The 23,879-nt window shown below is 44.9% G+C and overlaps 2 protein-coding genes across 6 annotated transcripts in view; one reads left to right on the top strand and one right to left on the bottom strand.

The window, feature by feature from the left end:
* Positions 1-8,530: 8,530 nt before the first annotated feature.
* On the bottom strand, positions 8,531-17,266 carry RPUSD4 (RNA pseudouridine synthase D4). Of its 2 annotated transcripts, none has more exons than XM_007124678.1 (7): positions 17,016-17,266; positions 16,471-16,636; positions 14,991-15,192; positions 11,620-11,713; positions 11,401-11,545; positions 9,673-9,770; positions 8,531-9,198 (listed from the first exon to the last, which is right to left on the bottom strand). In XM_007124678.1, the coding sequence occupies exons 1-7, from the start codon at positions 17,199-17,201 to the stop codon at positions 8,959-8,961; spliced, it is 1,131 nt and encodes a 376-aa protein (XP_007124740.1). In that variant the 5' UTR covers positions 17,202-17,266; the 3' UTR covers positions 8,531-8,958. The 2 variants fall into 2 exon arrangements, with proteins under 2 accessions (XP_007124740.1, XP_028333155.1); XM_028477354.2 differs by having other exon boundaries at positions 8,671-9,195; positions 17,016-17,237.
* Positions 17,267-17,314: 48 nt separating this feature from the next.
* The window catches only part of FAM118B (family with sequence similarity 118 member B), a 53,800-nt gene continuing 47,235 nt past the window's right edge, over positions 17,315-23,879 (top strand). For 3 of the 4 annotated variants that reach the window (XR_003676342.2, XR_003676343.2, XR_003676344.2), the window contains exon 1: positions 17,326-17,398. The gene's annotated coding sequence lies outside the window, so the exon portion shown is untranslated. Of the gene's footprint in view, positions 17,399-23,879 lie in introns of all 4 variants that reach the window. The other variant, XR_003676347.2, reaches the window with a different exon arrangement.

The raw sequence follows: 23,879 nt of genomic DNA, 5'->3' as shown, positions 1-23,879 counted from the left end.
TGGTAAAATCTGCTGTCTCTAGGGGAATTGGAAGGAAAGGTGGCCCTTCAACCCCGTGCACAGTTAGGAAGCCCGGAGGTGAGGATGTAGCAACACTCCTCCCAGTAGATTCTGGGACTTCAGAACGGCTAATCCTTTGAGAAACAGGCAAGAGAGGCCAGTGAGTCAGAGCAGAAGGTATTTATTCCTGAAAGGAAGGTCGGCAGGCTCTTTCACTTCTCCCCTGGTGTGCCAGGGACAGTGCTGCAGGCAGTATGATCGGTGGGCTGGGCCCCATAATGTGGATCTGGGATTGATAAGGCAGGGCTCCCGTTATAGAGCTGGATGACATTTTGTCATCCCACCTAAGATGTACTCTTATCTGAATGTGTAGCCATTAGGCTTTTTGAGAGTTGAGAACAGCTTGATTATACTTTTCATTCCTATAATGAACTTGTAGTACTTTTACAACTCAGTGTTTATGAGTCAAATTCTAGTTTGAATACACTCGGCCAGCCTAAACCATGACCTCCCCCCACTACCTCACTCTCCACCTGAGAACAGAAAACCCCACGTTTAAGCTAAATTAAAAAATAAAGGACCGAGATTTACAATGCTGGGGAAGCCAATGTCAGGGGTTTCAGGAGGTTAGAGAAAAACAGGGAAAGTCTCTTGTGGAGGATACTTGATTATAAAACGTGTTGCCACTTTCAGCCCAGGGAGGGATAAGAAATCTGGGAGACTGTTGCCATCTGGTGGCAAAATAAGAAACTGCAATTATTTCTCATTTTGCTTCATTCACATTAACACTGTAATAAAACTAAATTGTACCCTATGAAATTATCTATATCTGACCCAGTGTGACCTTCAAAAATGGCAGCTTACCAAAACAATTCCATGGGAGAAAGAATAATCTTTTCAACAAATGGCGCTGGGACCACTAGCTACCCACATGCAAAGTTAGGGACCTTAATACAACATACTGAAAAATTAATTTAAAATGGATCATAGGCCCAAAATGTAACAGCTAAAACTAGAAAACTATTAGAAGAAAAAATAGGATTAAATCTCCGTGACTTTGGATTAGGCACTTTTTAAAAAATATATGGCACCAAAAGCACAACCAACAAAAGGAGATAGAAATTCAACATCAAAATCTAAAACTTTTGTGTTGCAAATGTTATAATTTTTTAAATGTAAGGACAACACACAGAAAGGGAGAAAATATTTGCAAATAATATACTTGATAAGGGACTAGCATCCAGAACACATAAAGAACTTTTACAGTAATAAAAAGACAACCCAATTTAAAAATGGGCAGAGGATTTGAAGACATTTCTTCAAACAAAATATATAAATGGCTAATAAACACATGAAGACATGCTCAGTATCATAAGTCATCAGAAAAATGGAAATCAAAACCACAGTGAGAAACCACTTCATATCCACTAGGATGCCCATAGTCAGAAAGATAGGTAATAACAAGTGTTGGTGCGAAATTGGGTGTGTAAAATGGTGCAACCCCTTTGGAAAATAGGCTGGCAGTTCTACAGAGTGTTGAGCAGAGTTAACATTTGACTTATAGTTACCATGTGACCCAGCAATTCTACTCCTAGTTAGGTACCCAAGAGAAATGAAAACATGCACCCACACAAAAACTTATACATGAATGTTCATAGCAGCATGATTCATAACAAAAAAGTGGAAACAATCATCAACGAATGAATGGATAAACAAAATTTGGCCTACTTATACGATGGAGTATTATTCAGCAATAAAAAGAAGTGAAATACTGATACATGTTACAACAAGATGAATCTTGAAAACATGCTGAGTAGAAGAGGCACAGAAGATCATATATTGCATGATTCTATTTATATCAAGTATCCAAAATAGGCAAATCTATAGAGGCAGAAACAGGAGAGTGGTTGGCTCTGGCTGAGCGGGAATGGGGAGTGACTGCTAAATGGATATCGGGTTTCTTTTTGTGAGGATGAAAATATTCTAAAATTTGACTGGGGTGATAGTTGTCCAATTCTAGGAATATACAAAAACCATTGAATTTTACACTTTAAATGGATGAATTTTATATAAAGCATGTGAATTTTCTCTCAATAAAAATGGCAAATTTAACCTGCTTTAACCTAACATTACATTAATTGGGCGCTTGCCATATGTCAGGAACTCTTCTGGGAACTTAACACGAATTATTTCAATTAATCCTTAAAATATCTGTGTCATAGAGGTACTATTATTATAATACCCATTTTGAAGGTGCATGGACTGAGGCTCTGATAAGTTAAATAAATTATCCACGATCATACCGAATAAATATCAGAGGCATTTGAACCCAAAGCCCATCTGGCTCCAGAGCCTGAGAGCTACCACAGACCTAGGGCTGCCTCTCTGTTCAGTAGCCACTTTTCAAGGGTTTACAGGTATAGGGCTTGGGGGCCAGACACAAAGATGAAAGCCCTGGTGCCTGCCCCCGAGAAGCTCATTGGCTGGGAGAAGGCAGACATGATTACAGGTAACGGTTAGGATGCGCTGGAGTAAGTGTGGAATGATGAAGATGGGCACACCTCGTGGTGCTCTGGGGACACGGGGTAACCGCCACCCTCCGCTCCTCCCTCTGGGATGCGTGGATGTGTAACAGCACTGACATAGGACCGGGACGGCCACCCCGAACCTCTTCCTCCCCCCTTTATTGTCAACCCACCCCATCTACCCCACCACTCAGACAGGCTCCCTGGGAGGCACCCTAGACGCTCCCCCTACCCCACCCATGTCAACCCCTAATCAGCTCTACCCATGCTCCTTCCCAGCTGTATTTTGAGCCTGTTTACTGCGCGCCCAGGGCCCCGCACTAGTGCAGCCACCGTCACTTGTCACCTGGGCCACGGCGTGGGCCTCTTCACCAGCCTCCCCGCTCCTAGTCTGGCTCCCGCAAGACATTCTGCACACACCCACTGAGGAGTCGACAGTGTGAGCAGGGGCAGGTCCAGAGCCCCACAGGTGTGAAGAGTGGCAATGAGGTGGGTTGGGGGGAGTGTTAAAGAGAGGTGATATGAAGTGTGGACTCGTGGTGTGTGTGGAGCGCACACGTGTATGGACTGACGTGGGCTGGAAGGCATGGGGTACCTGTGTATTTAGGACATGTTTACTGTAACTGTGAACACACAGCATAGAAAATCCCCCGAAAAGAAGATTCACCCTACTGTGTGATCACCCCTGATTAAAACCCCAGGGATTTAATCTACGCTGTGGATCGTAGCACATAAGAGTGCACCACGTTGTGTTCGAGAGAGGACGTGAACAGAAATATCTCAAGACTGCTGGTCCAGAAGGACCCTAAGGCCCCAACTGATGGAGGCATCTATACAGACAGCCACCAAGGAGACAGAAAGGTGAAGGGGTCCCTATATAGGACATGGAGAGATGACTCAGGGAACTGGGGGTACAGAGGGGAAACGAAGTTGTATAGTAAGGAATTTGCCCGGCTTTTGTCCCTGGCTCCTGGAAGGAAGTTTCTAAATCCTTGGGATGATAGGAGTGTCTTCGTTACTCACGGCGGGCCCTGCCAGTTTGTGTAACCCGCGGGGAGTGTCAGGGTGGAGGCCATGTCAATAGACCAACCTTGCGATTAGAGGGTTCGGGCTCCGAGATGGAAAGGGGAGTTGGATTGAGTTCAATTACTAGTGGCCAGTGATGTAATCAATCAAGCCTACATGATGACGCCCCAGTAAAGACTCCAGGCACTGAAGCTACATGGCCTTTGTGGTTGGCAATACACATCCGTGTACCAGGAGGGTGATGCGTCCTGACTCCCCCAGGAGAGGCCATGGTCGCGTCGTGTTTGGAACCCTCCCAGACCTTGCTCCATGAGTCTCTTCTTTCGGCTGGTCCTGATTTGTGTTCTTTTATTGCTGTAATAAGCCTGTAATAGTAAGTATAGCACTTTCCTGAGTTCTGGGAGTCATTCTAGAGGATTATCAAGCCTGAGGAGGTAGCAGGAACCCCTGAATTTTTAGCTGTTTGGTGATGGGGTTGAGGACATGCTACCCCAAAATCTGGCACCTTGAATATTTTAAGTTGAAGAAGTTTGAGAAAACAGCAGAAGCAGGAAACTCGTTTTGACCTCTTCCTCTCCTTGCCCTTCTTCCCTGAAATAGGTCCTAAACCGTCATGTGAGAGGTGCCCTCCCCATACCTGGAGAAAAGGAGCATCCTTATCTCCAAAGACTGAGTCGCCACGAAGAATCCTAACTAACAGGCCTTGTGAAGCTTCCCCCAGTTACTACAATTATTTCCTCCCCCTAACCCATCACATTCCTCCCTGATGGGCCACTCTTCATCAAAACTAGCATGAAAATACACAGGTATTTTTCTGGGTCTGTTTCTCTGGGTCTTCATTTCTTTATGAAAACTCTCATGCCACGTAAAATTTGTATCAAATAAATTTGTATGCTTTTCTCCTGTTAATCTGTCAGTTCAATTTTTAGACCCAGCCAGGGACCCTAAGAGGGCTGTGGAAAGCTCATTCCCCCCCTTGATTAGTTGGAAGTGCGGTGGCCCGGGAACCCCCGAGCTTGCAGCTGGTGTCCGGACAGGAGTCCTGTGCAGCACTGTGCCCTTAACCTGTGGAGTCTGGCCTCCCTCTGGGCAGGTAGTGTGGGAAGTACACTGCGCTGTCCGCCCCACTGGGGGAAGAGGTGTCTGCACCCACAGGGCGTGCTCCGCACAAGCACAGACAGAAGGCCGTGTCTGTTGGGAGCTCTGGCTAAAAGTGGCCCAGAGAGCCAAGGGCAGCCGATTGAGAAAACATGGGGGTGTGTTCTGCGGTGTTCTGTTGTAGTTACAACAGCCCTCCACTGTCCAGAGCCCAGGGGCCCAGGATGGTCTCAGCACACCCTGAGCTTGGTTTCTGTGGGAACGAGCAGGTGGCCTGTGACCCTACTTCTTACCGGCTCCGCCAGCCCACCTTCCCCATCTGTCCCCTCGTGGTTGAAGGCTGGCGACGGTGACACTGGTGCCCGGGAAGTAGGACGTAGGTGCATATGCAGAGAAGGGGTTCAAAGGGAAGGAGAGCAGACTTGGTGACTAACTGGATTTGGGGACAGGTGCGAGAGAGGAGTTGAGGGTGATTCCCAGGACAGTGGTGATACCATTTAGCTAAGGCAAGGGCAGGAGAGGAGGACCAGGTCTGGAGAGAGAAGCCAGGCAGTGTGAGCACGATGTGGGGGGCCGGTACAGAACCTCAAGGGGCGATGACCCCGGGCAAGTGGACATAAAGATCAGGAGCTCACAGGAGAGACCAAGCTCAGAGAGAGACTGAGAGGCACCAGCATACAGGCAGAGGTTTCCAAAGTCAATCCAGCTCTGCTGCCAGCTCACCTGGGTGAGAAACTGGATGCACGGACGGAGCACTGAGGCCGGAGCCCTTCAAGGAGCCTGGAAGGAAAATCCAGTGAGGACCTGCGAGAGGAGTTCACGGAATCACAGCGAGCAAGGAGGCAGAGCAGGAGAGGTGGGTTCTAAATGTAAAGACAAGGTACGGTGTGATGGTTGAGGAAAGTGCCTTGCCGGCTCAGGCTTGGGGGGGGCCCAGCCTGGAAAAGACCTACCTGGTGAACAGCAGGCGGGGAGCGGCTTCCTGCAGCAGGGAGTGCTGGGGTGAGTCTGCCCTACACGCCCCTAAGCAAAGCAACTGGCTCTTCCCAGAGGCTCACAGTGGGCATTTGTGGGGAAGCTAAAATAAAAGCCCAGATGGGCAAGGGACACTGTTGTACATTATAAGCCTTTTAGTTCTTGATTTTTTTTTTTTTTTTTTTTTGCGGTACGCGGGCCTCTCACTGCTGTGGCCTCTCCCGTTGCAGAGCACAGGCTCCGGACGCGCAGGCTCAGCGGCCATGGCTCACCGGCCCAGCCGCCCCCGCGGCATGTGGGATCTTCCCGGACCGGGGCATGAACCCGTGTCCCCTGCATTGGCAGGCGGATTCTCAACCACTGCGCCATCAGGGAAGCCCCTAGTTCTTGATTTTTTAAAAAATCATGTGCATGTAGAACTTTAATAAAAAGAATGAAAAACTACATACTTATTAATTATATGATTTAATACCAAATCCAATCTTTTCACTGGCTCTAACCAATATTTCATTTTAGGCATGTTCCAGCCTCCCTTGGATGGAGCCCACCTTCCCAGGCCACGCCAACCTGGGATAAAAGTTCTCTTAGATTATCCTGGATAACTGCTATACCCAGCAAGACTAAGAAAACACAGACAGGAAACGGAAGAGCACTGTCACTCAGCGCCCTGCCCTAGCCGCCCAGCAGTCAGGAATGTTGCGAGCAGACTGCTGCAGGCTGGGGCTTTCCCACCTCTTCCATCCAACACCTGCAGCCCGGGCTGCCCTACGTCTGGACTGCCTGGTCCCTTTGGGGGCGGTTCCCAGGTTCCTGGGGTTTCTCCAAACACAAAACCAGGGGTCTTCTTCAATTGCCTCCCCAATTCAAAGTCAATTATCAGTATTTTCTAAGTGTCACGTTCTTGTACCTTTATCTCGAGGAGCATGGTTTACTAGAAATAGAAACAACAGCCAACATTTTTAGGCCTTACAGAAGCAAATACAGTAAGTCCCCTACATACAAACCTTCAAGTTGCCAACTTTCAAAGATGCGAACGTGCGTTTGCATGTCCAATCACGTAAGTTAGTTCACGTGTCTGGCGTACATTGTCACATGCCTGCATCCTCTGTAAGTGGCTGTGCTTCTGTGTATTTTATAGTTCTGTATAGAGTACAGTAGTACAGTATCTTTATTTCAAGCTCAAGATGTCCAGAAGCAAGTGTAAAAGCAGTGGTGGTGTAGCTGGTACTGGAGCTTGCCCTCCATCTCCTATTGCTGACGATCCTTCAGCTCTACCATCCCCCACCTCCTCTCCCTCCTCAGTCAGTAACTCTCCTTGCCTGTTCACTCGATGCCAGCCTCCGTATGCCAGCTGTTGTACTGTACTACTGTACTTTTCAAGGTACTGTACTGTAAGATTTAAAATGTTTTGTTTTTTGCTTGTTTTTTATACATTATTTGTGTGAAAAGTGTTATAAACCTATTACAGTACAGTACTATATAGCCGATTGTGTCAGTTGGGTACCTAGGCTAACTCTGTTGGACTTACGAACAAACTGGACTTACAAACATGCTCTCAGAACAGAACTCGTTCATATGTAGGGGACTTACTGGACAGTTATTTCGTCTGTGCTTTTAAAGTTCAATCCATCGTGCATGGTAACAGGCATCATGGAAACAGAAAAGTGGGTTTTTAGAAAGTTGTATTATCAACACAGAGAGAACACCTAACGACTGTTCTTGGGGCTTCTCCCCAACTGTACTGTCACTCCGAGTTTTCTCAGCTCAGCCAAAGTAACATGAGGTGTATTTGTTTGCAAGATGGTACTGTTGCAAGAAATAGATGGGAGCTAGCTGGACAACTGAGTGGGATGGCCGAGATAACTTCCTCCCATGGGGTGCTCAGCTCAGCATCTCCCTCCTGAGACCCAAGGACAGGCTTGCTTCCAAAACAAAGGAGATTCAAAAAACCAGCAGCCCCCTCACAACCACATATTCACAGATTAATCAAAGCCATCCCCTAGTCTAGAAAGGACAGATGCTACATGGAGCTAAAATGCCAACTACTGATCCAGAACTTTCAAGATGATCCCTTTCCCCAAACTTCTACACCATTCTTTAGATTGCAAACAGGCAGCCTGCAGACCAAATCCAATCTACAAATATGTTCTGCTTGGCTATCCAAGTGTTTTTTAAAAATTCTGGGGCTTCCCCGGTGGCGCATTAGTTGGGAGTCTGCCTGCCGATGCAGGGGACACGGGTTCGTGCCCCGGTCCTGGAAGATCCCACATGCCGCGGAGCAGCTGGGCCCGTGAGCCATGGCCGCTGAGCCTGCGCGTCCGGAGCCTGTGCTCCGCAACGGGAGAGGCCACAGCAGTGAGAGGCCCGCGTACCGCACAAATTCTGATTTAGTTAGCAATATATTGGGAGATTTCACATAAACATCTGGGTTTCCTGACTCTCTGAAAAAAGTTAGGCCTTCCTGGTGGTCCAGTGGTTAAGACTCTGCACTCCCAATGCAGTGGGCCCGGATGTGATCCCTGGTCAGGGAACTAGATCCCACATACCGCAACTAAGAGTTCGCATGCCACAGCTAAAGATCCTGCATGCCATAACAAAGATCCCGTGTGCTGCAACTAAGACCTGGTATAGCCAAATAAATAAATAATAATAAAAAAAAGTTAGAAAATCTGTTCCCACAGAGCAACCCTCAGCTGGAGCTAACGACTGCCCTCTTTAGACGTGTGCGTGCTCCCCACCACGGCCTTACACCCCGCTTGCTCCACTCGTTTTTGTTACCTGCCTGCCATTTACACCTGCTTTGCTTGCTCACTGAACACCCCTTCGCAGCCTCCACAGTCACTAGCACGGTAAGGGGCCCGAGCTGAGGCTGAAGAGAATCCTTGTGGTCTATGATCGCTGGCTACAAAATCTGAGACTGAACAAATAAAGCAGGAAGGCTTTGCTGATAGATCCTGCAGCTCCATGAGGACAGCAGAAGCTGCTTCTGAATCTCTATGAGCTAGACAACCATTATGTTCTCTCCAACCACAGGAACTTTCCTGACAGATCAAGAGCTTTATTGTTGGGTGAAAACAGTTCCTGATCACAGATTCTGTGCTTTAGTTCTCCTGGTCCTGGGCTCTCTCCCACTCTGAAGCAGGGAGACTGCCTGCTGGCTTTTCCAGCATGTGGCCAGAGTGTCGAAAAACAGACACTCGTCCCCAGTGAGAGCCCTGAAGCAGCTGCTTCTTCAACTCATCAAGCCTGGCTCTTCTGGAGTCTGTCCCAAGTGAGAAGTTAGCAGAGTCCTTTAAACAGAGAGAAGAATTCAGGGCAAACTGCCCAACTGTCTTCACCGTGCTCCTGAGTGTGTGGCTTCCTCGTCCCCATTTTGATCCCGACTCGGCATCTTTAAGCCCAGACGGTGCAGGGAATGGACAAAGTATCGAGGAGGCTTGCAGACCAAGTTGAGTTCCTCCTTCCCGGCCTGAAGGGCAGGCAGAGTCAGCTGGCAGGCATGCAGGTGAAGGGGGATGTGGCGGGCCTTGGACTGCGGCAGCCCCAGCTTCTTCAGGATGCAGGCAGACAGCTTCTGTGCAGAGGAAAGAGCTCGTGAGCGCAAGGCCAACAGCTCCTCCCTGACCAGTGTGCGGGGGCAGAAGACCTCCACTTATGGGGCCCCCTCACTAACTCCTGGAAGACACAGTGATGGACAGCCTGCTTTGGGGCCATTTCTAGGAAGGGTTCAGAGCCCATGTATGAGAAAACCCACCACATCAGGGAAGCTCTCCTTGGCCAGTTCTCTGGCTTTCCAAGAGAATGGGCTGTAACAGCAAAAAACAAAGTTTCCACCAAGGCTCTTTAGCTGTAGCATGAAAGCCTGTTTTGAACCTTCAGAAAGTCTCCTAACTGCTTCTCAATTTCTCCATAAGCTAGATAATTAGCATGGTACTATGTTGGAAGACAATCAACACATCTTTGCTGTGACTCACTTCAGGGATTTAACAAGGGGAAAGCGTAAGTTCTCCCCCTTATTCTGTTGCATATTGCGTCAAACGTTTATTACCTGGGGGGCCAGCCTGTTCCAGTCTGAGTACTTGTGATCACCAAGGACTGGGCAATCCAATCCAAAAGACAGGTGAACTCGAAGCTGATGTTTTATTCCTTTAAAAAAAGAGAGGGAGGAAGCTTATGAGTAGCTATTGAAACAATACCACTGGTAGCATCTGCTTCTAATCATATTAAATCAAAGGACAGTAAAACCGGCAAAGCCCCAACTATAATAAGGTATAAAGAATAATATAACAAACAATAAGCTATTAGGAAATAAACATTATAAATACTGTTAAGCCTCTAAGTACCCCTCGCCATCACAGTTCCCTTTCCACCATAGATAACCACTGCTATCAACTCGGTGTCTATCATTGCCACGCTTTTTAAAAAAAAAATAATTGTGCTGTACAACACTAAATAGTATTGCTTTGTACATTTTTTTTATTGTGGCAAAATTTACATAAAATTTACCATTTTAATCCTTTCTTTTAATATAAATTTATTTATTTATTTATCTTTGGCTGCATTGGCTCTTCGTTGCTGAGTTGGGTCTTCGTTGCTTCGTTGGGTCTTCTTTCTCTAGTTGCGGCGAGCAGGGGCTACTCTTCGTTGCGGTGCACGGGCTTCTCATTGCGGTGGCTTCTCTTGTTACGGAGCACGGGCTGTAGGCGCGTGGGCTTCAGTAGCTGTGGCTCGCAGGCTCAGTAGTTGTGGCTCGCGGGCTTAGTTGCTCTGCGGCCTGTGGGATCTTCCTGGACCAGGGATTGAACCTGTGTCCCCTGCATTGGCAGGCAGATTCTTAACCACTGCACCACCAGGGAAGTCCCATTTTAATCGTTTTTAAGAGTACAGTTCGGTGGCACTGAGTACATTCACATTGTTGTGCAATACTACTACAGTCCCTCTGCAGAACTTTTCCACTGCCCGCAACTGAAACTCTGTACCCAGTTAACAATAACTCCCTGCACCCTGCTCTCTCCAGCCCCTCGTAACCATTACTCTACTATCTGTCTCTATGAATTTGACTACTCTAGGTATCTCATATAAATGGAATCATACAGTATGTGTCCTTTTGTGTTTCATTTAGCATAATGTCTTAACGTTTATCCATGCTGCAGTATGTGTCAGCATTTCCTTCCTTTCTAAGGTTGAATTACATTCCACTGCATGATGTACCACATTCTGTTTTTCCATTCATCTGTTGATGGACATGTAGGTTGTTTTCACCTTTTGGCTACTGTGAATAGTGCTGCTATGAACACCGGTGTACAAGTATCTTTTTGAATCCCTGTTTTCAATTCTTCTGCATATATACAGGGAGCAGAATTGCTGGATCATATGGTAATTCTATGCTTCATTTATTGAGGAATCAACGTGCAAATTTTTAAATAAACGTAAGCAAACCATTTATTTATTTATTTATTTATTTATTTTTTGAAGGGAAGAACTGATTTATTCTATCATTTTAACTGAATATTTCTCACCCACCCAGGAAACCGATTAAGAGTAGGAGTCTGCCTAAAGCAAACTATTTGTATCCTTCCTCTACCTACTGTTTTTAACCATCATCCCTATGGAGGCTCCCAGCCTCAGATCAGCACCGGAAGCACACTCTGGTGCAATCCCAGGGCCCCCATAATACCAGCTGCTCAGGGGAGGGGCGGAGCCCAGCACAAGGCCCTGGGTGAAGCTCAGGAGCAGGGGGGCTTCTCCACCCACTGCAGAACAGTGGCACCCTCACCGGTAATTGGCTGGAGCTCCAAGAGGGCGGAGGAGAGAGTGCTGCTCAGCACCTGGTACTGAGTCACAGCCAGGTGTGCGTTCCTGTTGGTCCGTACCCTCACTATCTTCCCATTGTCCATGCAGTAGCTCGGGGACAGCGTCATCTGGAGCCAAAGAAATCAAGACACAATTTCGAAGAAAGAGCAGCAAACCCATCCCTCTGGAGGCACTCACCCACCTTGTGGTGTCGTTCCTGGCCCTGCACCTCCTTCTCAATGATGGGAATGTCCACGACTCCTGCTGAGGGCACCGGGGCGCGCATCGTGACGGCCCTGGGGGGACACACACAGACCCTTGCTTAAGTCACAAAGGTGAGTGAGGCTCTCCTTGCATCGGCTACTTAGAGGTTTTAACTCTGGACCTCCTGCACTACTGCGGTCAGTTCTTAAGATCAGAGGGTCCCAAATGATCTCTTGGTATAGTGCTTAGCCTGAGAGCTTGACACTATCCTTATAAGCCTATCTTTTTTACAACTCAACTAATATGTGCTGATTGTAGAATATTTGGGGAAAAAACAGAAAAACAAGAAAAAAATTATATTAATAACACGGTCACTCATCCAGCCTTTAAAAATGAGTATGTACAGCTTAACGTAAAACCAGGGTACTACAGTTTTGTATCCTGTTTTTCTTTTTTAAATAATAAAAGACGGTACGTTCGAGCTGCATATGGAATAAATGAATGAATTGAGTGAAAAATTCACAGGACCGCTCCTGCCTATTTGCCAGGTCAATAAAACAGGGAGGAACTGTGCTCAGAAAAGTCACAGGAACCCCAACCACAGCTCAGTGAGTCCCTCTTGTTGGAGGTTTCCCTCCATCACACCACAGACAGGCAGAAGACTCTTTGATCTGTCCTTACGTCCATGCCTCTTCCAGTCAATCAGCTCTCCTGGGTACTTGGTGGCTTAACACAGAATCACTGGCCCAGGAGTCACAAGCCCAGATATAACACTGCACACCCTGGACACCCCACTGCAGATTGGTAGCAGTTTAGGCTGCTATCTGAAACATTTTATCATACTTACACTGGGTTGTAACTACCAGTTGACCCTTTCTAATGACCTAACACTACTGCTCAAAAACGTTCAGTCAGTAAATATTCACTGAATATAAATAGGCACTGATTTCGGTAGGTACTAGTTCTAGATGGATGAACAAGACAAAAATCCCTGTTCTTAAGGAATTCCAAATCTAGTAAGAAGACTCAAACAAATAACTAGAATATAACAAATTGTTATCATACTAAGCCAGCAAATGCTAATCAGTTGCCTGCTATGTTCTACTTCTAACTTCTATTTCCTGCACCTGGTATTTAAGGCTGTCAGTAACCAGGTTCCCGCCGACCCCTCCAGCACTATCTGCCACCACCCGCCGTTCCACACCAGACTGTAGGCCTTACTCCTACAGTGCCCGCTGCTCCTACAATCTGGAACACGTTTCTCCACCTCATCTATCAAACCCTTCATTCATCGAGACCCAATTTACTGACTTCAAGTCTTCCACGAAGCCTGATACAGAAAATGGTTAGCGATTCTGAACTTTTACAGACAATTCTCACAAATAACACTTTTTATAGACTTACATTTTGATTACTTGTATACATAACGATAGTCTTGATTTTCTATCTGTCAGCCTTTACTGTGACGTGGGTTCTGTGGTAAACACTTCACATGTACTGTCTCACTTAACTCTCTCATTGACTCCATTATTCCCATTTTCCATATGAAGACAAAGCTTAAAGACGTTCAATAATTTGCCTAAGGTTCCACTCTGGTAATTGACACAGGTGAGAGTTGAACACAGATCTTGTTGAGCTCTTAGCTACCATGCCAAACTTCCTCCATTACCTGTAATCTCTTCTTACAGTGATTCTTAAACTTGATTCTACATCAGAGTCATTTGTGGAGCTTTTGAAAAATATAGATGCCCAATCCCCACACCCACCAGACTTATGAATCAGAACCTCTGTGGGTGGGTCTCAAGCATACAGGTTTTTTAAAGGCTCCCAAGATTACAAAGCAGCTGCAAAATCAAGGACTAACAAGCAAAATCTAAAAAGAATATTCACAAATCAAACAGAAAATAATAAATAACCTAACAGAAAATAGGCAAAAGAAAATAGTCTGTTCACAGAAAGGGAAATGCCAACAGCCAATAAACACACACAAAAAAACCAGTCAACATCACTAGTACACAGGGAAACAAAAATAAAATATCATATTTCTTTTTACCCATCAGAATGGCAAACCTTTTAAAAATGAATTGGTAAGGGATAAGGGGAGGTAGATATTCACCACTCCTAGTGGGAGTAAAAACTGACATGACCATTTTGGAGAGCAATTTGGGTAGTAACCATTCAAATTTTAAATGTGTGTACCCTTCAACCCAGCAATTCCATTTCTGGGACTCTGTCCTAAGGATATACTCACATATTCTTCGCAATAGGCTCTGAAAATTGGGAAAGTACCTAAACACCCGTCAATAAGGAAATTATGATATCCATACAACAAATACATACAACAGAGCCATTAAAAAGGAGATAGCTCTAAATATACAACACAAAATGCTCTCCAAGATATACTGTCCAAGTGAAAAATGCAGGATGCAAAGCAGTGTAAAATATGCTGCTATACAGTAATATGCTTATACATGCCCCATGTAACTCTGGAAGTTTACAAAAGACACTAATAATATGGACTGCTCCTGGAGAAGGAAATTGAGTAGGCAGGGGACAGGAGTAGGTTTCATTTTTGCTCATGCATCTTTCTTCTATTAAGAAAACTGAGGTAGGGCTTTCCTGGTGGCGCAGTGGTTGAGAGTCCGCCTGCCGATGCAGGGGACGCGGGTTCGTGCCCCGGTGCGGGAAGATCCTACATGCCGCAGAGCGGCTGGGCCCGTGAGCCATGGCCGCTGAGCCTGCGCGTCCGGAGCCTGTGCCCCGCAACAGGAGAGGCCACAACAGTGAGAGGCCCGCGTACCGCAAAAAAAAAAAAAAAAAAAAAAAAAAAAAAGAAAACTGAGGTAAATCTATATGCACTAACATGGAAAGATCCCCAAAACAAAGAGTTAAGTGGAAAGAGAAAGTACAATATACATTGTAAAGCGTGATATATATACACACATCTGTATGTAGACATACACAGGCGTACGCACATAGTGTATGCACCAGACATATATGTAAGTACGTTGAGTAAGCACCAGAGGAATAAAAACCAAAGTACACCAAGCGAACAAACTAGAATAATAGAATGAGTGGATTCTCCAGGAGTTTTTTGCTTTATCTTTGTTGTCTGACGTTTTACCACAGGAATGAGATCGTGTATACTCATATAATTAATTTTTAATAGTTTTTATGTACAGCCATAATTAGGAACCACTATGCCACCAGACTCTAATATTTTAAGCACTAAACCTGTTTCCTGTAATTTTTATATGCCCACACATCCAAGTACAGCGCCTTCTATTACTAGGAGTTCCTGCTGTATGAACGGATGAATAGATGGAAGGGTGCCTACACCACCTCGACCGCTATCGATGGGCTTCATACCAGTACTTCTTTGTCACCTGACGGGTTCTAAACAACTCTTGGACTTGATGCGCCACTTCTTTTTCCCAAGCCAACACCATTACGCCTGTAGTTTCCTTGTCCAGCCGATGGCACAGATGCAAGGGCTCTGCCTTGTGGCCGCGAAGCATCTTCGCCAAGACAGGCAGTACATCACTGATGCAGAGCCGGACCCCAGGGCCACCTAAGATGGAAAAAGCCAGAAGTTTGAGCGGCCAGGAAAAGATCCCACCAAAGACCTCTACCTGGGACAACAGCCCTTATTGGATTAACAGTAAATGCTTTCTAGAGCCTTATTACTGAATTATGGTCCAGGGACTAGCAACACATCAGTCTGCCCAGGGAGCTTGCTAGAAAGGAATCTCAGGCCTCCAACCCAGACTAATTAATCAAAATCTGCATTTTAACAAAAGACCCAAGTGACTCATATGCATATTAAAGTTAAAAAGCACCATCCTGGAGCATGTGGCTTTCTCCTCAGACCTACGTATATATATATATATATATATATATATATATATATATTTTAATCTACTTATGTACTCATACTAAAATTAGCAACAAAATGATGAGATCTGATATTTCACTATATAAACAAAGGCTTGAGAACTTGCCAAGTAAACCCTAGTGAGAAATGCAAGACCATGAGGCCCTCCTGAGGCATTACAGAAGAGCTGAGAGGCTGGGCTTTGGGGTGAGACATTCCTGGGTTCCATTCTATGGACCCTCACAACTAGCCATTGACCTTGGACAGATTACTTACTCTTTCCAACTTTCAGTTTTCTCATCTATAAAATGTAAATATCTTGATAATAGTTATATCTCGGGGAACAGAAACGCAAGCTACTGGAAGGATCAAGAGAGGAAAAAAAACCATACAAAGCACTTGGCAATGTCTGACTTAATTCGCTGTTTTCATGTACAACCTTCTCCATACCTCCCCCCAAAACATTCGTTCTTCTAGCTAAAACATGCCTATTCCCCCAGCAAAACCCTTTCCACAATTGCATTTTTTTCTATCAGTCTTTCCTGACTCACCCTAGCTGTCTCTGACAACTACATTTAACATTTATTCAAAAACATTAGGGTTTCCATTACGTTCTAGGCACCCTGGGGTTTTGTTAGGTATACACCAACACATGTTATGTCCTCTTTCCCAGTTCTGATGGAAAATAATCTGAAGACAGGAACCACACAGCCTTTGTCCTTCTCTATAGCAATCCTCGGTGGAGGTCTGCACACAGCAAATTCCATAAATCACTGCTGGCTGCCAGATGTGTGGAAGGGGATGGTCTTATTTATCTCTGCGTTCTTACTGGTTCCTCACAGAGGACAGTATCCCACAAAAGTTTAATTACTTTGAAAGCAAGGCTTCAGAGAGCCCCCCGAGTAATGTTAGAGTTGCCCCTAGGTGTAGGAGAAAGCAGCAGCGGCCCGCCTCCCTTCCCCACATGCTGCTTACCATGCACAGGGAGACCGTAGGGCTTATTGATGACCACAAGGTCCTTGTCCTGGTGGACAAGTCCTCGGCTCAGCGCCTTAGCAAGCACGTTGGGGTGGACGCGCTGCAGCTGCTCTGTGAACCGCAGTAGTTCTTGCACTCTCCGCTGAATAGGGTTTGTGGGCACCTGCGGGGAGAGAAGGAGCGACGGTAAATGCCTGGTGGGGAGGACTTTCAGTAAGTCTGGGTGAGAATTTGGGAAGGGAATGCCTGTATTTTTGCATTAGACTCGCCCGTCCCCGAGTAATTTGAGCGCAGGGGTGGGTGTCTGTCTCGCCTGTACCCACGTAGTGCTTAGGGCCGGGGTCGGCAGGAGCCAGAGACCCAGCCCACAGGAAGATACCGCACCCTTCCGACCTCTCCCCTCCGCTTTCTCCCCATTCTCCCACCACAAGTCCTCGACATTGATTACTTGACATGTGTCAGAGGACCCGCCCACCTCCCTCCCGGCCTGGGAAACCAGTGAGCGCACTGCCTCTTGGGAGTTGTGGTCCTTCTGGACTCACCGGCTTCTTCGTCTTTTGTTCCTGTTTCTGGGCTCGAAGCCTCTCCGCTAATCGCTGCGCATCCAGGGGCCGAGAGGCAGCAGCAGCGGAACAAAGTGGCTTTGAGACGAAAGTGAAGAGAGTCCCCAGACGCTGCCAGGAACCCCGGACCCAGAGGCCAGGCGCGCTACAGCTAGAAGCCGCCATCTTGCCGAGAAGGGAGGCGCGAGCCAAGCCCACGCGCAGAAGACGGACTAGAGGGAGGAGGGAGTGGGTGGGCCCTGCTGGTCACGTGGGTCGTGCGGGGCGGGGTCCCGGGCGAGGCAGGTGGGGGCGATGCGCGCTAAGTGCGGTTGCGCCGGCCGGTAGCTGCAACTGGAGCCGTGGTGTTTGGAGGAGACGCGGTGAGTGTGTGGGGAAGCCGGGTTGGGGCTGGGAAATGCCGGTGCCTCAACGCTTTAACGTTTCCGCGTCCCCAGGGCTTCCGTTCTCGGAGATCCCTGTCTTGGGAAACCGTTTCTCCCTTTAAGAGACGACCCCACTCAAAACCACCTCCCCGCCCCCGCGCCCGGGTGAAGCGTGCCCCATGAACAACTCGCCCCAGAGCCGTCTGAGGCGCCCACCTCGTCCCTTTTGGCAACCACGTCCCGGGTGCTCGGCCAATCCCTCGAGGGACGCCTCGCGTCCTTTCTTTTTTCCTTACCGCTCGACCTTCGGAGATGCGGGATCTCTGAAGCCTCTCCACCCCTCATCTCCTGACTCCCAACCTCTTTGTTTCACGTTGTAACTAGTCTTTTTCTCCCAGGGGTGATGGGGAGCCCTTCCATTATCCACGGGTCCATATTTTCTTCCGAGGCAGCACCTTGAGTTTCTTCTGCCTTCTTCAAGAATTCATTTCGTGGCGTCTCCTCCGTCCCTCCCCCCCACTGCTTCCAAAGAAAAGACAAAGTACAGAGCAGGAATCTTCCCTTCCCTTTTCCACTTCCTTCGTTTTCTCCATCCCTGGTGTGTAACTTGCTCCAGACCCTCTCCTTCTCTTACAAGGTGCAGTGTTGGGACTCCCATGCCCAAACTGCCAGGGACTTCACTAAGTCAAGACCCTGTGACTTCACTAAGGGGTGGCAGGGAAGAGGAACATCTGGTTAGGATGGTAATGTTAAAAGTACCTGGGAACAGACCTGCCATTTATTAAGAAGAAAGCTGATGCCGAGCCCTGAAGAGATCTCAGGAAATTAACGGATCTGTGCTGACGATAGAGGAAGCAGTTTTTAAGACTGCTTAGAATGAAGCTGCCTGAGGAGTTAGAGGAGGTAGTGGAGTTAAGTTTGCGTCCTACCCCTCTGAAAGGGATTGGCAGCAGGGAGCCCTGTAGAGCATGAGATAAAGTTGAACAGGTAAGTGGAGCTAGCCTATAGAAGACTTTAATTGGAAGAAGGGTTTGAACTAGATGTGGTAAGTAGGGAGGAGTCTTTGAAGATGCTGGAGCAGGAGAGAGACTCCTTGAAAGTGGAATTCTGGAAATGAATCTGGCAGTTGAATGCAGGACAGATTGAAAAGGAAGAAGGCTTTGATAGCTGGGAAATCAGCTAGGAGGCTGCAATCTGAGTGCTCAGTAGAAAGGCTGTGCTTCGTTCAGTGAGTGGTCTTTTTCCCTACACTGTACTGTCCTTTGAGTGTGAATTGGTTTTGAGTTGTACGGGTCAAGATGTACTATTGACAGCTGCTGTTGAACTGTGAGTGCCTTAAGGACTCATTCATTTTTTTTTATCCCCCGCATCTGGTACAGAGTAAACTCACAAACATCCCTTGGCTGGCTGAAGTGCGTCACAGGCATGTAAGGTTAGGTGTGTCTGAACATTTTGAATTATCTGATTTCTGGCCATTTTTGACCTAAAGAATGGAGATAGGAGTACATGTATTTGTAAAGAGGGGGAAAGAAGACCTGTGTATGTTTCTGTAATAAGAGAGGTGATCGGGGTATAAATGTGAAGAATTCGAAGGGAGATTGAGAAACAGCTTTTCTCCTACTGTTTTTTTCCCCTGCAAATTCCCAGGAAAGACACAGATCTAGAGAAGTTGAGAATTACTACCTTTTACTGATAAATGTCCCAGACCCAGGTTCTAATTTCACTAAGCAGTCACACATCACGTGTTATGTAAGTATGTGAAGGCTCCTTTCCAGGGACTCTGAAATTTGGACATCAGGACTTAAATTCGTATCGTTACATTAATTACAAGCCTGTTTTAGGTGTAGGACTTTTATGGTTTGGGGTGGGGGGCTGGGGAACCTTTTTCTGCCTTAACCTGTCCTTAATGGCATTCAAGAAGTGACCCCTGTTCCTGCAGAATTGGCCTTCTGTGGCAGGAAACAAAATGAAGAACCAACTCAGATGTCATTGTCAGTGACACAGAGCTTGTGTTCTTGGGTTTCAGGTTAACCCAAGGCACACACTATAGTGCCTAGGCATAAAAACACTGGTCCCTTTTTTTCTGGAGAAGGAACTTTTAGGTTTTTCTTGTTGAAACTTTGTAAGAGAAATTTGAAGAATTCAGAGATTTTGTTTGCTTGGTATCACAGTACAGCTTTAGCCAATGTGGGTACAGAAGTTTGGTTCCTTAATGTTTATCCTTTGAGTCTAGGCACTTGCTGATTTAAAATAGAGTTGCTCTCAGTACACAAGAATTTATGTAAAGATATATATTGCCTCCTTTCTCTTCCTCATTCAGTTGATCCTGTTGTAAATAGCTCATTTTTCCACTTCTGCACTAATGTCATATTCTCTTTTTGGTTGGGGACTCTTCTTATCTGGACTGTTTTCTCAGTATAAGGAGGGGAATTCTATTAGTGGTGTCTTCATTCTTATAGAGTACAAACGTGGCTTATCTACCTAGATCTTGATATATCATAATATGTGCCCCCCCATAACCATATAAAGAAGAACTTGATAATTTCTTTTTAAGGATATTTTCTAACCTGTGCAAGAACAACAAAGCCTTCTTTTTATTTCATAAATACAAACAGGGACTAATAAAAGAACTTGTGTCTAAATATCCCAAATTTAAGGTTAATTAGTGGCATGAGGTTAAATTCTGGTTCCCTGAACAGCGATTTGCTAGTTGCAGATTAACCAACGATTCAGTTTCCCTGAGGAGCAGGAAGTACTTGGATATTGTTTTATGGTTTTAGAGAGATTCAAAGAAGCAACTAGCAGTTCTCTGGAGGTGCCCTGGAAAGAGCAGTTGTCGGCAGCTGGGAGATCTGGGGACTGGTCCCAGTTCAGCTGCTTGTGAACTTGAATGAGTAATTTGGGCTTCAGTTATTTGTCTTTTAGAAGAAGATCCTTACTAGCTCTAAGCTTCTATCAAGATTTTCCACTGACACTTAAGTGCTTCTCTTTCTTAACAAGTGGAATTTATTTCAGACTTACCTTGAGTACATTTAGCATTGGCACAGAGAACCAGGATTTTAATCCTGTCCCCACAATTTAACCTTATGCCACTGGGCTAACATTTATGTTTGGAGGTTACTTCATTGAGTGCTGCTGGAATACACCTTCAGATTTCCTAGGTGGGTTGTGGAAAGGAGTTCAGGTAGAAAAAAAATTAGAAAACAACGGTATTGACCTATACCATGTGTGTTAGTTCTTTTTTCCATGCCAGCATTTCAAAGAGATTCCATTGTACTGTTGCCCCTTGTTTCACTTTTTTTCAGCTTTTGAGCAACGATCAGGGCAGGTCTAGGTTAAATCACTGCGTCCCAAACTTTTTTCATACTGTGACACACATGGAAATTATTGTTGTGTCACTGAGGAAAACTGGCGGCAACCCACAGAAGACAGCTGGCCTGTGAGCTGTGGCTGTCCCATCCCCACCTGGCCATACACTGGCGAGGAGATCCCTGTCCTGTGGCCCATGTGACCATTAGGAAGGTCAGCATTACACAGTCAAAGTCTTTGTCCCAAACTCTGCCTAACTATCAAGAGGAACTGTATCACTAGTTAGTCTTTTTTTTTTTTTAAACTAAAGCATGTTATATATTAATTATCCCTTGAAATGTAACCCATTTTTACCTGACCATATCTGGTTTTGGGGTTTAATTTCTTTTTAAAATTATTATTATGTAAGTTTCAGTCGTACAGCATTATAATTCAACATTTATATACACTACAAAGTGATCACCGCCACAAGTCTAGTTACCATAATTATTTTTCTTAAGTCTGTGTCTAATCTGTTTTACCCTTATGTGCCTTTATGCTCTTGGCTAGTTTAATATTTAAAGACCATACTTGTCCTTAAAAAGTGGCCTTTTTTTAAAGTGTGTGAATGGTAGTTAACTGATAAAGAGGTGGGAAATGCTTTCGTCATGATGCTTTGACCTCATTAGATTATGGGCAGACTTGCTCTGCCTATTTTTAGAAGATAGGGAATTTCTTTTTTTGGGGGGGTGGATTTCTTTAAGTAGCTTATTTTATGTTTTCCATTATAAAAGTAATATAGAAAATGTGAAAACACAAAAAGTAGAGTAGAGGAAAATCATTCATATTTCTGTTTCCCAAATACTGTTAAAATAACATGGTTTTTCTCGTCTTTTTCTTTTTGTGTGTGTGCATTCTTTCTGAATTGTGGAAATTTTCAAACGTTTACATGATAGAGAAAACTCTAATAAACCCCATGTACCCATGAGCCAGCTTCTAATACATCCAGCCAACACAGGGCCGGCCAGTCTTGTTCTACACCCCAAACTCCCAGATGGTTTTGAATCAAATCCCAGAAATAATAATTTCATCTGTAAAAACTTCAGTATGTATCTGTCAAAGATAAGAACTAGTTTTCAACATAACCTCAATACCATCATCACACCTTAAAAAATATATTCCTTGGTATCACCAAGCAACCAGTCAGTGCACAGATTTTCCTGTTGATCTCACTTTCTGACACTTCATTTGTTTGAATCATCAGGTTGAAAGAAGGGTCCACACATCATGTGTACACTTTTAATTAGACTAAAACCATATGGGCATTCAGAAGAGATAATGTGGACTGTAAACCTTGGAGATGCTAAGAGCTTGCACTTCGGAGTCATGCAGACTGGGTTTCAGATCCAGCTCTGCCACTTGCTAGCTGTGTGATCTTGTGCACATTACTTAATCTCTCTCACTTTAGTTTTTTTATCTTGTAAAATGGGAATAATATCTACCCTAAGACCACCATGAGGATCGAGTGAGTTAATGCAGGTTAAAGCACTGTACAGCCCCATACGTAGTTAATGCTCAATAAATACTAGCTGTGTCCAGCGCCTAGCACAGCATCAGTGCATAGATTTGTGGAATAAAAATAGAGTAAGAGTCAAGAGCTATGGAATTTGGTTTCATTCTGCCATTTAGGGGAATCACTTCAAAGTTTTGTACCCTAAATTTCTCATCCAAAAAAGGGGGTGGAGTAAACAACCTGATGATCGCTGAAATTCCAGTGCTTGCAGGAAATGAGGCAGGCTTAGTATTTTAGAAACAGCTTGAGCTTCAAAAACAGACTGGGATTTGCATCACGCTTTGTTATTTACAAGCATTTAATCTTCTCAGCCTCAGTTTCTTCATATGTGCAATGGAACCAATAATACCTACCTGATAAGATTGTTGTGATGAGCGGCAAGATAAATATATCTGGTTCCTACTGTGTAGTAGGTACTCACATTATTAGTCAGCATTTTATGATTATAGAACAAGAATGTTACATTGGAGCATTTTCAACATCTTAAAGAGCTATGTATTTTGTAGCATTTATATAAATGAAGATGACCAAGTATCTTATGGGAAAAGGAATATACACTGGAAGGGTGAACCTGGAAACTATGTTTCCAGAACATGGACAATGGAAAATTGAGGGATTATTCAACCATGTTGATAAAAGCCAGAGGATATGAGGATCCCTAGAGAAATTCAAGAAGGTCTTTGCAACAGATAGTTGGTTAAGTTGAATAAACCTATTTTCTGTAGCATTTGAAAATTTCACCAATAAGTTAAAGATGTGGCTTTTTTAATTGAAATATAGTTTGCATACAGTGGTATGTTAGTTTCAGGTGTGCTAGCATGGTGATTTGATATTTGCATACTTTATGAAATAATCACTGCATTAAGTCTAGTTACCCATCTGTCCCCATACAAAGTTATTAGAATATTATGACCATATTCCTTATGCTGTATGTTACATCCCTGTGGCTTATTTATTTTATAACTGGATGTTTGTACCTCTTAATACCCTTCACCTATTTCTCCCCCACCTCCACCCCCCCTCCCCTCTGGCAACCACCTGTTCTCTGTATCTGTGAGTCTGTTTTCATTTTGTTTTGTTTTTTTAGATTGCACATGTGAGATCATATGGTATTTGTCTTTCTCTGATTTATTTACTTAGCATAATACTCTCTAGATCCATCCATGTTATCATAAGTGGCATGATTTCTTTTTTTTATGGCTGAGTAATATTCCTGTGTGTGTGTGTGTGTGTGTGTGTGTGTGTGTGTGTGTGTGTGTATCTTCTTTATCCATTCATCTATCGGTGGACACTTAGTTTGCTTCCAGATTTTGCCTATTGTAAATAATGCTGCAGTGAACACTGGTGTGCATGTGTCTTTTCGAATTCATGTTTTTTCTTTGGGTAAATACCCAGAAGTGAAATCACTGGATCATATGGCAATTCTGTTTTTAATTTTTTCAGGAACCTCTGTACAATTTTCTGTAGTAGCTGCACCAGTTTACAATCCAACCAGCAGTGCACGAGAGTTCCCTTTTCTCTCATTCTCACCATAAAGACACTTGCTACTTCTTGTCTTTTATATATATTTTTATATATATATATATATTTATATATATATATATATATATATATATA

This window comes from Physeter macrocephalus, chromosome 16 (genome assembly GCF_002837175.3).
Source record: "Physeter macrocephalus isolate SW-GA chromosome 16, ASM283717v5, whole genome shotgun sequence".
NCBI classification, from domain to species: Eukaryota; Metazoa; Chordata; class Mammalia; order Artiodactyla; family Physeteridae; genus Physeter; species Physeter macrocephalus.
Note: the sequence above shows the minus strand (reverse complement) of the source record. Positions and strands in the feature narration are given on the sequence as shown.